This window comes from Schistocerca piceifrons, chromosome 3, assembly GCF_021461385.2.
Source record: "Schistocerca piceifrons isolate TAMUIC-IGC-003096 chromosome 3, iqSchPice1.1, whole genome shotgun sequence".
Taxonomy (NCBI): Eukaryota; Metazoa; Arthropoda; class Insecta; order Orthoptera; family Acrididae; genus Schistocerca; species Schistocerca piceifrons.
In genome coordinates, this window is record NC_060140.1 from 107,383,999 (window position 1) to 107,399,392 (window position 15,394).

General features: G+C 42.1%; 1 protein-coding gene across 1 annotated transcript in view; it reads right to left on the reverse strand.

Annotated features, from left to right (window-relative positions):
- LOC124788432 overlaps positions 1–15,394 on the reverse strand; it is a 120,962-nt gene that overhangs the window by 35,917 nt on the left and 69,651 nt on the right. Inside the window, exon 5 of the mRNA XM_047255703.1 lies at positions 8,095–8,208. Within this exon, the coding sequence (XP_047111659.1) occupies positions 8,095–8,208 (114 nt within the window). The remainder of the gene's footprint in view (positions 1–8,094; positions 8,209–15,394) is intronic.

Below are 15,394 nucleotides of genomic sequence, written 5' to 3' on the forward strand. Positions count from 1 at the left end.
CGTACCTTCCACATTGATGTTTGCGATTAATTAACGCTGTGTTGCTTCTCTATTAGCACTGACAACGCTATGCAAATGCCGCTACTCTCGATTGTCAAGTGAAGGCCGTGGGCCACTGCATTGTCTGTGGTGAGAGGTAATGCCCGAAGTTTGGTATATTCGGCAAGTTCTTGACACTGTGGATGTCGGAGTGTTGAATTCCGTAACGATTTACGAAATGGAATGTCCCAAGTGTCTAACTCCAACTGCCATACCCCGTTCAAAGTCTTTTAGTTCCCATCACGCGGCGACCATCACGTAGGAAACCTTTTCACAGGAATCACCTGAGTACAAATGACTGCTCCACCAATGCAGTGCCCTTTTATACCTTGTGTACGTGATACTGCCACCATCTGTATATGCACATATCGCTATCCCATGACTTTTTGTCACCTTAGTGTAAAGAGATAAGAAAGAGCAAGACGACGACATAATGGAAGGTGGGTGGATTGCATTGTAGAGACTGCAGGGGCACTATAGGAGCGTGTAGCTGCATGTGAAAAGTCTAGAGGAGGGCTTGCACCTGCGGGATACGTCAAATGGTTGAATATGATGCTGGCAATGATCGCTGAGTAGTTGAGAATTCCCTAATGGCCGAAACCTGTAGTGGTGAGATGCAACCAAAGGTGTGGCTTATTGAAAGTGTGATTCCTGTCTTTCTTTGGTCAAGGGTTTGTGCATGTATTCCTGTTTGATTCTGAAATGACACTGTCACGTGTGCTTATGCCAAACCACTTATGTCACTAACGATTTTGCGTACAATTTATTTATCTCCGGTGACTACATAAGATTACTAACACAGCGAGGTGGCGGCAGGATTCCTGATCTGGGTTTGGGTGTTTTCACTCAGTGATATCTGCCTGAAATGAGAATGTCCAACTGCAGCTATCTGACGGTTTAGTCCAAAGATCCTTGTACATTTCTTTTTGTCCAGTTACAAAATGGGTGCTAAGAAGTGTCGCTAAAATGCAATAGAAAATGCTTTCTCAGTGTGCACCCATGTAAAATATTACATTCGACTTTCTAGGTCCTGGAGAGGAATAAAAGTTCTGTTTCAAAACCAGTACAAAAACGGTGCCTTTTCAAAACTCGGAGATTGGCAGCCTGATTGAAAATTGATTTGCTTTATTTTCACTAATGCTTCACTAACTCATTTCGTGGTCGTACACAACAGTGCGATGGGTTGCAGTAAAAATCGGTAAATTAGCTACACACGGTATTAGCCAAATCTCTGAGTACATTAGCTGGTAAAATGAAATATCCCAAATAATATATGTTGGTGGTTTGAAAAGATCTCGGAACGGAATAGAAAAAAAGTACTTACATCACTGAAACTTTTTTTATTTTTCAATGTAGTCTCCTTGTAGATCAATGCACTTGGTCCAACGATGTTCCGGTGCCTTGATCCCATCTCGAAAATGAGTTTCCTCCAGGCCTCCAAATAGTTATCAACTCCGGCTGTCAATTCTCCGTTTGAAGTGAATCTTCGTCCACCCACAAAATTTTCAGTTTTGGGAAGAGATGGAAGTCTGACGGAGCCATACAAGGTGACTAAGGCGGGTGTGGCAACAATTCATAGCTTAGGTCGTGTAATTTTGCCATGGCGACAGCACATACGTGCAGGCGCTCATTGTCTTGATAGAAGATGACTTTCTTCCTTGCTAAACCTGGCTTTTTTTTCGCGTATCTTTTGTTGCAATTTGTTCAGGAGGTTAGCATAGTATTTTCCAATAATTGTTTGCCCAGTGTGGAGATAATCTACAGAATCCCCTTCGCATCCCAGATCACTGATGCCATGACCTTTCCCGCCGAAGGAATTGTTGTTGCTGCATTTGGTGGCGGAGAATCAGCATGTTTCCATTGCTTTGACTATTGTTTTGGCTCTGGAGTATAGTAGTGCACCCAAGTTTCATCTTCGGTCACAAACCGGCGCAAAAAATCTTGTTCGTTTCTCCTAAAACGGGCCAAACATTGTTCCGATGTGTCTATTCTCAGGCGTTTTTGATCCAGCGTCAAGAATCATGGCAGCCATCTTGCAAATAATTTTTTCATTTCTAATTCTTCAGTTAAAATGTGATCTACCCTTTCAGATGACATCTGTCAAGTGTGAGCAATTTCACGCACTTTCAATTGGCGATCCTACGTGACCATTTTGTGCACTTTTGCAATGATTTCTGGAGTAGTGACACATCTTCACCGACCACTGCGCTGGTCATAATAAAAGCTCTCCGCCCAAATTTAAATTCATTTGTCCACTTGGCAACAGTTTAATATGAAGGAACAGTGTCCCACAGTGTATTCTGGAAATCGGCGTGAATTTCCTTTGCTTTCATACCTCTCTTTACGAAGTAGTTAATCACTGCTCGAATCTCGATTTTTTTCCATCTTCGCAAATCACGACGCAGGAACAACAACAGAACCACGTCTCCGCCTCAGCTCTCTTCCAAGACCACTGACGTGGCACACGTTTATAGGCAACAGTCCAATGAGTATCACGTGAACAGCTCGTTGCGCCAGCGCTACCTTTCGTGGTGATTCCGAGAACTTTTCAAACCACCCTCTTACATGCCTCTTGAACAAAACTGAAATCACTTCAGGTCATCGGTCCATAGACCTACGAACTACTTACGCTAACTTACGCTATGAACAACACACACACCCAAGCCCGAGGGATGACTCGAACCTCGGGTGGGAGGGGCCGTGCAATCCGTGACATGACGCCTCTAACCACGCGGTCCACTACTGCTGATAAACATTATGAAGGAACTACGGAAGTAGTCCTTAAGTAGGAACTGATTTTAATATATGCAATAGCACTTCTGAGCATAAGCGAAATGGAACTACAGACTACGTACCTGGCGTCATAGAGACATGCACTGCAAATGTGACAGCATATTTTCATCAAATGCCGTGTTCTCAAGAAGACTTCTGTGTACTATATGTGTCAATTTTGACAACAGCGAGTCTACATCTTCATCTACATCTACATCTATATTCCGCAAGCCACCTGACGGTGTGTGGTGGAGGGTACCTTGAGTACCTCTATCGGTTCTCCCCTCTATTCCAGTCTCGTATCGCTCGTGGAAAGAAAGATTGTCGGTATGCCTCTGTGTGGGCTCTAATCTCTCTGGTTTTATTCTCATGGTCTCTTCGCGAGATATACGTAGGAGGGAGCAATATATTGCTTGACTCCTCGGTGAAGTTATGTTCTCGAAACTTCAACAAAAGCCTGTACCGAACTTGTGAGCGTCTCTCTTGCAGAGTCTTCCACTGGAGTCTATCATCTCCGTAAAGCTTTCGCAATTGCTAAATGATCCTGTAACGAAGCGCGCTGCTCTCCTTTGGATCTTCTCTATCTCATCAACTCTATCTGGTACGGATCACACACCAGTGAGCAGTATTCAAGCAGTGGGCGAACAGGTGTACTGTAACCTACTTCCTTTGTTTTCGGACTGCATTTCCTTAGGATTCTTCCAATGAATCTCAGTCTGGCATCTGCTTTACCGACGATTAATTTTATATGGTCATTCCATTTTAGATCACTCCTAATGCCTATTCCCAGATAATTTATGGAATTAACTGCTTCCAGCTGCTGAGCGGCTATATTGTAGCTAAATGATAAAGAATCTTTCTTTCTATGTATTCGCAGCAGTCTTTTATAACGTGACGGATAATGAATTGTCCGCAGCTCGTGGTCGTGCGGTAGCGTTCTCGCTTCCCGCGCCCGGGTTCCCGGGTTCGATTCCCGGCGGGGTCAGGGATTTTCTCTGCCTCGTGATGACTGGGTGTTGTGTGACGTCCTTAGGTTAGTTAGGTTTAAGCAGTTCTAAGTTCTAGGGGACTGATGACCATAGATGTTAAGTCCCATAGTGCTCAGAGCCATTTGAACCATTTTTTTGATAATGAATTTCAGCAACAATGTTAATTTAGTAAGTTAGCCGTGACTTTTTGTTAACATTTGCAGGAACAAACTCACTAGATAATTTGCAAAGGTAGGAATTATTCGAGTTATGCTTGGATCACCTAATGAAATATTGCAGTATTCTGTTGTTCTTGTAGTTTCTTGTTACAATCAGTGGCATAAGGTTTGTAACCAGGAATGTCGAAGTAACCCTGAGATACAACTTACATGCGGTTCCAGCTGCCGGTGTGGCCGGGCGGTTCTAGGCGCATCAGTCTGGAACCGCGTGACCGCTACGGTCGCAGGTTCGAATCCTGCCTCGGGCATGGATGTGTGTGATGTCCTTAGGTTAGTTAGGTTTACGTAGTCCTAAGTTCTAGGGGACTGATGACCATAGATATTAAGTTCCATAGTGCTCAGAGCCATTTCTTACATGCAGTCCCGGAATGATAGCCGTTGGGAATCTTGTGAAACACAGGCCGCCCCACAGACAAAATGGTTCAAATGGCTCTGAGCACTATGGGACTTAACTGCTATGGTCATCAGTCCCATAGAACTTAGAACTACTTAAACCTAACTAGCCGAAGGACATCACACACATCCATGCCCGAGGCAGGATTCGAACCTGCGACCGTAGCGGTCACGCGGTTCCAGACTGTAGCGCCTAGAACCGCACGGCCACTCCGGCCGGCGCCCCACAGACATTCGCAGAGTATGTTTATTCAACCACCTATGCATGAAGGTAAAAAAAAGAAGGAAGTTGTCATTACGTCACAAACTTGAAGCCGACGTCCGCCGTCTTAAGTAACCCAAAACATTAGGTTCACTGCATTCATACTTCACAGCGGTGATACTGCCCCTTGACGTCTGGCTGACTGCCCGTGACTGTTTCTACCGTGTTGGGCGCTTTGATTGTGTGGAGACGTAGATGTTTCATGAAAAATGCCAGCTTGATTTGTTTGCGGATGTAAGCCAACTAGTCGAGCCGATCGTAGTATAAAGTCTTCAGGAATCGCATTTCCTTCGTAAGTGGAGCAGTTAAAGCAATATTTTCTTTTGTATACGTGAATTATAGTTGCATTGTTTGCTTTTATCGTAGTGGTTTTACTTACGTCATTTGACTTTAGATTTGCCTTACTCTACTCAGTGTCTCTTCTTTCCTGCTTTTTTCATTGCCTTCCAAACCGCAAACACTCCGACATCCGAGCCACATTGTAACAACGGTCTCGACCCCGCAGAGCACTCGGCTACGTAACCGCGCTGATTGTTAGGGCAGCATTTCGTGCTCTACATTCCTCCCGCCAATAATTATTCACTGGTCACATTCACTCCTTTTCTTAAAAGATTCAAGCTAGAACAAGCAGAACCAGCGGTCATGTGTGTGTGAGTTTTGCGAGTATGATTCTATAAATGTGTGTGTCTGCGCTTTGCCTTCTTTCTGAAGAAGGCTTTGCCCGACAACTTACGTTAACACAGTTTTCGTCGTGCCCGCCTGCTGCTCGACGCGTGAGTAGGAACGTAACCACTTCACAGTATAGTTATTCCCTTGTGAAATGTGTAGTAAATAATCCCCTGTACTTCAACACGAACAGTGATGTACAAGCTACAATATCAGCAGAAAAAATTACATTCATTACGCCACATTAAGGCTGTCTGTAGCACAAACAGGGGTTCGCCGTACTGCAGCCAAAACTTTTGCTCAATTATGCAATGATATAAAATGTCTGAAAGACAGCAAAGTCAAATTTGAAATTTTATGACTGCGGGTAGGTGGCGCTCGGTGGTAGTGTGGACCGACCGTGAGGCGCAACGAGATAGTCCTTGCAGTTGTGATCGCGGATTTCGAACTGGTTACTGCACCTGCCAGGTAAGCAGGAGATTCTGGGTTCGTATCCCGGTATGGTACACATTTTCGCTTGGCACCGCTGATTCCGCTTAGTGTCCCGCTGCATCTGACAGCAGTGATCGCCCTTCCATTTAAATATAAGATTTGTAACTAATTTTAAAACTTTTCTACTTGACAACTCCTATTTCGCAGAAGTCTGTCTACGAGGTGCGACAGTAAAGTAATGAGACTGATTTTCTTTGCAAGATGTGGAAACCCTGCAGGCTTGCGTAGGCACAATTTCTTTGACCTTGGTCTATAAGCTGCTTCTAGTCCAAGCGGCACATCGATGCAACTGCTCAGTCGTGAATTGTACTGTAAAAAGTTAACAAGTGTTTGTGTCTTTTGTCACGGAAATGGAACCGCATAATGTCGCGCAACGGTATGTCATTTCTTTTTGTGTTAAATTGGGTGAAAACGCGATGACAACTTAGAGTAAGCTTCAGAAGGCTTTTGGAGAGGAGGTTATGTCAAGAGCTCAAGTTTCTCGTTGCCATAAAATGTTTAGTGAAGGCAGAACGAATGTTGAAGATGAAGACCGCAGTGGACGACCATCAACCTCATGGACGAATGTCAACTTGGCCAGGGTGCTTGAACTCGTTCAATCTGACCGAAGATTATCCGTGAAAATTATTGCAGAAGAACTGAACATCAATCGAGAAACAGTTTATCTAATAATAATTGGATTCTGCATTACGATAATGCGCCATCCCATACTGTTCTGTCAGTACATAAATTTTTAACCTCAAAACAAATTTCAGTACTGTCACAGCCACCTTATTCACCATATATCGCTCCGTGCGACTTTTTTCTATTTCCAAGAGTCAAAACAGCGGTCAAGGGACACCATTTTCAAATAACTCAAGATGTCCAAAATGCTGATGACTAGGAATTACTGACTAAAATCTGCTTGTCTTTAATTACAAAATGATCAGTGTTGAGGCATATTTACAAAAATATTGATGTTAATATAAAACGACTTGTTCCACATCATCAAGATTTCTCGTGCAAATGATACACTGAATATGAAACTAATTACTTATTGGTATATCACAAACCGTGGTACGGAGCAAAATGAAATTAGAAAGGAAAATGAAGCAAATGATTAGAGTAGATGTACATTCCAACTGTGATATGTTTGGTTATATCTGAAAAACTGACAAGAGTCAGAGAGTTAAGTGGCTAGAAATATTCCGGGAAACGCAGCAAACAGGTTACTTATATGTTACACAGATTCGGCTATCATTATTTAAAAAAATTATTTACGTCAAGAACAAGGTGCGTCTTCCCTCATTGCACACGTTTATGAGCAGGCAAAGAACATGTAGGAAAGTTTTTGCAAATGTGAACTTTAAAAATGATGTGCCTACTCAAAATGTGCTCAAAATGTAAGAAGCAATACCAGTAAGCAAACAAGCATTAGTTCCGGAGTTACAGCTGCATTTGCTACCGATACAAATATAATATAGTAAAAGCGGAATTAAATAGATTACGGAAGCATACTTTTGGTATCATTTTCTTCTCTTCTAGGTTATTCAAAATACATAATCAAACGACAAATTACATTAACGAAGCTAAATACGTCAAATTACTATAGTGTATATACTTTTCAGAACAGAAAACGTTCGAAATTTCCTTCCTGACACTTTTCTATTCATGAAAGCGCTGCAATTTTTAGTACTTAAAACAGCTGCTGCATGCACACGACAGAAATAATGAACAATAAGCAGTCATAAATAGTAGTCTGCTAATGTTTTGATGGCAGCAAGCCCCGCCCACTGAGGCTTCAAAACAACATACAGCGTACGTCTACAGCGCCATATTCAGTTTTTTTTTTACCTCCTTGGACTCATGGTGCACACCAGTGATCTCTATACAAACTGGATGTATAAGTCTTGTCTCTGAGTATAGAACTGTAACGTGTCTGCAGATTCATGTGCTTTGCATCGTCCGCCATGTTGTAGTGTGGCAGATAAATTTCCGTCGGACTGAAAGTCACAAAGAATTGCAGGCTGATTTTTTATTTTTGAACTTTATGTTAACATATGATGTAATAGGCTGATTTGGGAGTGGAATCGAAAAGTATTTTCTTTTTGTGTTCTAGTAACATTTCCTAGCAGTCATGTTGTGGTTTGGCAAGAAACAAAATAGAAGCTTCTATGGCAGGTGCGATCAGACAGCTGATGTTCAACATCCAGATAGTATAGAGACCACTGGTGCACACTTACACTGATATATCAAAGATTATCATGTCTCTGGGTGCACTTACCTGGTCTATAATGATTTGACCAAACACGCAGTAAAGTCCAGTCTCATACAGATAAATCGGCAGCGTGAACAACACCTTGAAAAGCGTTGTCGAGTCATTGTCCTTCTGCAACAGCTGTTAAAAACACCCTTGACACAACAGCTTTATTATGAACTGTGAATCAGCACAAAATTGTTACCAGAGAAAATCTTTGTCCTTCAGCAACAGCTCTGTTAGAAAACCCTCTCGATACTACACATTTATTATGAAATTTGAATCAGCATAAAATTTTTACTTGCGTAAATTTTAATTTGATGAACGTCGTGCGATAGCAGATTGCAAATAATGTTGTTTCGCTCATCAATGCTTAGGCTAATTTCATTTTATTTTTCATTCCCGTCATCCTAATTTCAATTTTATTTATGTGCATATTACAGTAATCATACGTAACACGTTTCATTTCATTAAGCACCTAACTCAGTTCTTATTCGCTTTAGATAATCATTGCTAACTCATCAACTAATTGCACAACACTGATTTTCGGTCTGTTAAAAACTACTCCCGCATCGAGAAAGTTCTTTACTTCCCCCATCATCTCTTCAATGTGCAGATGTGCTAATCAAATAAGAGAGATGAGAACAAGCAGTACCGCCTTCCATCTTTCCTCTTTCTGCCCTCTTGTATCCTTCCGTTAGTGCTGACTACTTCAGTCTCCTTTACATAATGGCAGTGGTTCACCCTTGTTTCCCTATAGCTGATTCCATACTACCTAAGGCTGGGAAGCATTTTATTCGAATCCATGCTATTAGCAACCTTCTCCAAATATGAGAACGCTATCTTTCCCTGCATTTTTCTAAATTCGTTCGTTATTATAAAGTATAGTGCGAAAATTGCTTCCAGCATGGATCACTTCAGCTAATACCGAATTGGTTCTTTCCTTTCGGTTTATCTCTTCCATTCTTCGATAAAGTACTCTGGTACTTGAATATGATATTAGAATGATTGTTCGGTAATTTTAACGTTCTTCCGGTGTTGCTTCCTGTGCAGGTATGATAATTAAATTCCTTAAAAAATTTGATGGAATTTCCGCAGTTACATAAAATTCATCCATGAACTTACAATGGTTCTTGTCCCGGCCCTTGACCTGACGCATACGCGAGTTTTCGCTGGCAATTATTAATAAGTGAGGAATTTGTTCCTTCCAAGTTCGCGGAAAGAATGTTGAAAGTCATAAATAATATACTGAATCTCCCCTACAATTTTCTTGCATCGGATTCTTACAGGGTGTTTCAAAAATGACCGGTATATTTGAAACGGCAATAAAAACTAAACGAGCAGCGATAGAAATACACCGTTTGTTGCAATATGCTTGGGACAACAGTACATTTTCAGGCGGACAAACTTTCGAAATTACAGTAGTTACAATTTTCAACAACAGATGGCGCTGCAAGTGATGTGAAAGATATAGAAGACAACGCAGTCTGTGGGTGCGCCATTCTGTACGTCGTCTTTCTGCTGTAAGCGTGTGCTGTTCACAACGTGCAAGTGTGCTGTGGACAACATGATTTATTCCTTAGAACAGAGGATTTTTCTGGTGTTGGAATTCCACCGCCTAGAACACAGTGTTGTTGCAACAAGACGAAGTTTTCAACGGAGGTTTAATGTAACCAAAGGACCGAAAAGCGATACAATAAAGGATCTGTTTGAAAAATTTCAACGGACTGGGAACGTGACGGATGAACGTGCTGGAAAGGTAGGGCGACCGCGTACGGCAACCACAGAGGGCAACGCGCAGCTAGTGCAGCAGGTGATCCAACAGCGGCCTCGGGTTTCCGTTCGCCGTGTTGCAGCTGCGGTCCAAATGACGCCAACGTCCACATATCGTCTCATGTGCCAGAGTTTACACCTCTATCCATACAAAATTCAAACGCGGCAACCCCTCAGTGCCGCAACCATTGCTGCACGAGAGACATTCGCTAACGATATAGTGCACAGGATTGATGACGGCGATATGCATGTGGGCAGCATTTAGTTTACTGATGAAGCTTATTTTTACCTGGATGGCTTCGTCAATAGACAGAACTGGCGCATATGGGGAACCAAAAAGCCCCATGTTGCAGTCCCATCGTCCCTGCATCCTCAAAAAGTACTGGTCTGGGCCGCCATTTCTTCCAAAGGAATCATTGGCCCATTTTTCAGATCCGAAACGATTACTGCATCACGCTATCTGGACATTCTTCGTGAATTTGTGGCGGTACAAACTGCCTTAGACGACACTGCGAACACCTCGTGGTTTATGCAAGATGGTGCCCGGCCACATCGCACGGCCGACGTCTTTAATTTCCTCAATGAATATTTCGATGATCGTGTGATTGCTTTGGGCTATCCGAAACATACAGGAGGCGGCGTGGATTGGCCTCCCTATTCGCCAGACATCAATCCCTGTGACTTCTTTCTGTGGGGACACTTGAAAGACCAGGTGTACCGCCAGAATCCAGAAACAATTGAACAGCTGAAGCAGTACATCTCATCTGCATGTGAAGCCATTCCGCCAGACACGTTGTCAAAGGTTTCGGGTAATTTCATTCAGAGACTACGCCATATTATTGCTACGCATGGTGGATATGTGGAAAATATCGTACTATAGAGTTTCCCAGACCGCAGCGCCATCTGTTGTTGACAATTGTAACTACTGTAATTTCGAAAGTTTGTCTGCCTGAAAATGTACTGTTGTCCCAAGCATATTGCAACAAACGGTGTATTTCTATCGCTGCTCGTTTAGTTTTTATTACCGTTTCAAATATACCGGTCATTTTTTAAACACCCTGTATTTTCAATCAGCTTATTTTCTTCTGGGTAACTATAAAGTTTCTTAAAGTATTGTTTCGATCTTCTCGCCTTATTTTCTGCTTCCATTGCACAGTTTTCTTTCACCATCTCTAACCTGTGTAAGTAATGAGTGGTGATTTAATCAAAGGTGAGATGATTAAAACGCCAAAGTGTGAACAGTGCTTTGTTTTGGAATTATTCGTATGTTGTAGTAACTCTTATATAACTGAATATGGCCACACGAATAGTATCCGAAAATGAACACATGCCATTCACATGTTGGTGAAATCACTGCAACCACTTTTCCCGTTGTAGAGGTGTGCGAGCAAGCGAGTGCGTTTTTTGTACCAGCAAGCACTGCCCAGGTGCGTGTGCAAAGGTTCACTGGACTCCAAGGGACAGGAAAAGCGTAGCATCGTCTCATATGCGACTCCAGGTTATACGGCCTAAAGGGAGTTCGACTGTGGGATAGAGTCTGTGCAACAATGGACTATATTTGTTGCCAGCGCACTTTGATTATAAATATGTTTTAGATGATTTGGTGGAACTGAAAATATGTGTGAGTTGAAACCCTGTGCGCAGATTGTAAAATTCTTGACCAATTACGAAACCTCTTCAGTGGCACGTTTCGTTAATTACAAGTACAGGAATATTCATCTGAACAATAGTTGAAATACTTACCTTTGTGGTCGAGTGTATGCTCCAGGGTTAAATATTAAGAGATTCAGTAACTGAAAATTTTTGTTTCTTGGTACGATTCATTAACTTATAGAATCACAGAGAACTTATTACGCATTAAACAAAATAACCATCTTCCACTCTAACTTATGTGGCGAGATACCTGACATGTTACTAATCTAAAATTCCTAAAAATTATATACCACAAGTCGACAGCAAACAGTCGTATTGCTAGTGAGAGAGCTCAGCACGAACTGCACTTCTGTCTGAAGCTGTTGTACGTAAAAACAGCACTAATTATACCATTATTTATGAATCAAAATGCATGGGAAATGACGTTATCGTTACCTGAAGCGCAGATTCAACCATAAATTAAAATGATTGCTACTTCACACAATGACCACCAGGGTTTTCCAGTCCTTTCGTTAACAAATCATTTAACAGAATTATTTGATTGACTGGGTTGTAAGAAGAAAACGGGTGAAATTTAAAAACGAAAATAAACACATTATTACCAAAAAAAAATAGTTTTCTGATGCATGACATTCATTGACATCTCAGACGGCAAAGTTGACTTTGAAAACTTCCTGTTATGTAGTTAATTATTTAATGTAGATATAGTACACCACTGGCCTTTAAAATTGCTACACCAAGAAGAAATGCAGATGATAAACGGGTATTCATTGGACAAATATATTATACTAGAACTGAGATGTGATTACATTTTCACGCAATTTGAGTGCATAGATCCTGAGAAATCAGTACCCAGAACAACCAACCACCTCTGGCCGTAATAACGGCCTTGATACGCCTGGGCATTGAGTCAAACAGAGCTTGGGTGGTGTGTACAGGTACAGCTGCCCATGCAGCTTCAACACGATACCACGGTTCATCAAGAGTAGTGACTGGCGTATTGTGACGAGCCAGTTCCTCGGCCACCATTGACCAGACGTTTTCAGTTGGTGAGAGATCTGGAGAATGTGCTGGACAGGGCAGCAGTCGAACATTTTCTTTAACCAGAAAGGACCGTACAGGACCTGCAAATTGCGGTCGTGCATTATCCTGCTGAAATGTAGGGTTTCGCAGGGATCGAATGAAGGGTAGAACCACGGGTCGTAACACATCTGAAATGTAGCGTCCACTGTTGAAAATGCCGTCAATACGAACAAGAGGTGACCGAGACGTGTAACCAATGGTACCCCATACCATCACGCCGAGTGATACGCCAGTATGTCGATGACGAATACATGCTTCCAATGTGCGTTCATCGCCATGTCGCCAAACACGGATGCGACCATCATGATGCTGTAAACAGAACCTGGATTCATCCGAAAAAATGACGTTTTGCACCAAGGTACGTCGTTCAGTACACCATCGCAGGCGCTCCTGTCTGTGATGCAGCGTCAAGGGTAACCGCAACCATGGTCTCCGAGCTGATAGTCCATGCTGCTGCAAACGTCGTCGAACTGTTCGTGCAGATGGTTGTTGTCTTGCAAACGACCCCATCTGTTGACTCAGGGATCGAGACGTGGCTGCACGATCCGTTACAGCCATGCGGAGAAGATGCCTGTCATCTCGACTGCTAGTGATACGAGGCCGTTGGGATCAAGCACGGCGTTCCGTATTACCCTCCTGAACCCACCGATTCCATATTCTGCTAACAATCATTGGATCTCGACCAACACGAGCAGCAACGCGGAGATACGATAAACCGCAATCGCGATAGGCTACAATCCGACCTTTATCAAAGTCGGAAACGTGATGGTGCGCATTTCTCCTCCTTACACGAGGAATCACAACAACGTTTCACCAGGCAACGTCGGTCAACTACTGTTTGTGTATGAGAATTCGGTTGGAAACTTTCCTCATGTCAGCACGTTGAAGGTGTCGCCACCGGCGCCAACCTTGTGTGAATGCTCTGAAAAGGTAATCATTTGCATATCACAGCATCTTCTTCCTGTCGGTTAAATTTCGCGTCTGTAGCACGTCATCTTCGTGGTGTAGCAATTTTAATGGCCAGTAGTGCAATTAATTCTATATTAGGTAAAATATAACCTCACATTTGATTTCGATTTTTGTACTGAAGTAGTTAGACACACTGGATTGTCTGGAATAGCACAGTGTCCGATATGTAACGTAACGAAAATGATTTCTTGCGATCTACGCACATCGTCACGTATCAGGTGAGATAGATTAGGCCAGTGAAGCAGTCCCTTACAAATCCCGCTCTGATATAGTGAGCTAGGTGAACCTCTGTCTTTCAGTGAACATTGGTATAGTTTTGTTATTGTGGCCATCATCCGCAGCAGGTGTATAATATAGAAGGCAAAATGCGCATGTAACGTAAATATGTCTGAGTATCCTAAAAGAATGTTATCATAACAGCAAAACAGAGTAATGGTTGTGTCTCTTGGATTCGGTTACAGATATCCACACAAGTAAGTAAATGTATTGTGTCCGGCGTCACACAAATCACAGACTCGTAAGCGATAGGAAGGTGATCTTAAAACCATATGTTCGAAAAATCAAAATTTAACTGAAATACCACTAAATCTGGATTATTAGCCATAGACATTTCAGCCTACGGGAATCAGTCAGTTATCGGTCATTTCAATGCAATGGATGTTTTTCACATGAAAGTCAGCAGGTAGCTGGAGTAATACCTCGAGCTGCGATAGTTTTCATGAGCATTAGCAAAGCATGACATGGCTACGATGATCGACAGACAGGGATCTCATCAAACATATTCCCTAGTTTATTAGAAATTTTACAAGTTAGTTCTGCACTAAATGTGGTCAAATACAGTGCACTTCGATGGGTCAATGCAACTCCTACCCGGAGGTGGAAGGAGTCCTATGATCTTCGTCATATTATTGCAAATTCATAAATCAGAGGCTGTAACATTGCCTTAAATGCGCCCCCTACATTTCGGTTACAACATGTTTGTTGTTTACAACATTTGTTACTTAGCCCATTAGTGTCGCCATTTCCCCATCCTTGGCAAACCAAAGAATTTCTCTCTCCTGCTCGTCAAATCTAAGAGAATTTCTCTACAACGCCCGGAAGCGGAGGCGAAGGCCATATGACAACATTAGTAGCCGACGCGACTCCAGTACTGTCACCGTCATTTTTTCAAGCCATCAATATTTCGACATTTGATGCTGTCAAATCTTTTCCTAACTTTAATAACGGTTCCATCTTAACGTAACCGTTACACTCTAACACCTTCTATAATCTGTTATGTACATTCTCTTCTCACAACTGCTTCTTGCAGCACCAGAATATCTACTTCTGAAAGTGGTAGCTTGTATTACATATCTGACACTCATTCAGGTGAAGGATTTTCCATAGACTTATTTCCTCATTTATTCTTTTCAGTACTTTTTTATTTCCTACTTAATCTGCCAACATCACATTCAACATTCTTCGACAGCATCACAGTTCAAAAGTTTTCAGCTTCTTCTCTGGCTTTTCGATGGTCCCACTCAATGTTTTTCTCTAGATGTGCTCTTTCAGAAACTTCTCCCTCATCCCCATATCCCTAGTAGAAGTAGAGCTCTTTTAATAAAGGAAGTTTTGTCCACATATACCAGTCCAATTCTGATATCTTCCTTGTTTCGACGACCCTGTATTATCTTGCTTCCAAGACAATTCTTCAATTTCTTTCACTGCTCTGTAATCTTCAATTCCCATGTTTAGCATATCGTCACTCGTGTCTGTAATTGTAAATGACATTTGTCTTCGCTCTGTTTATCCAAATGCTATGTTCTTTTTTTTGTACGCTGTTTATTCTTATTACAATCAGCAAGTTTTG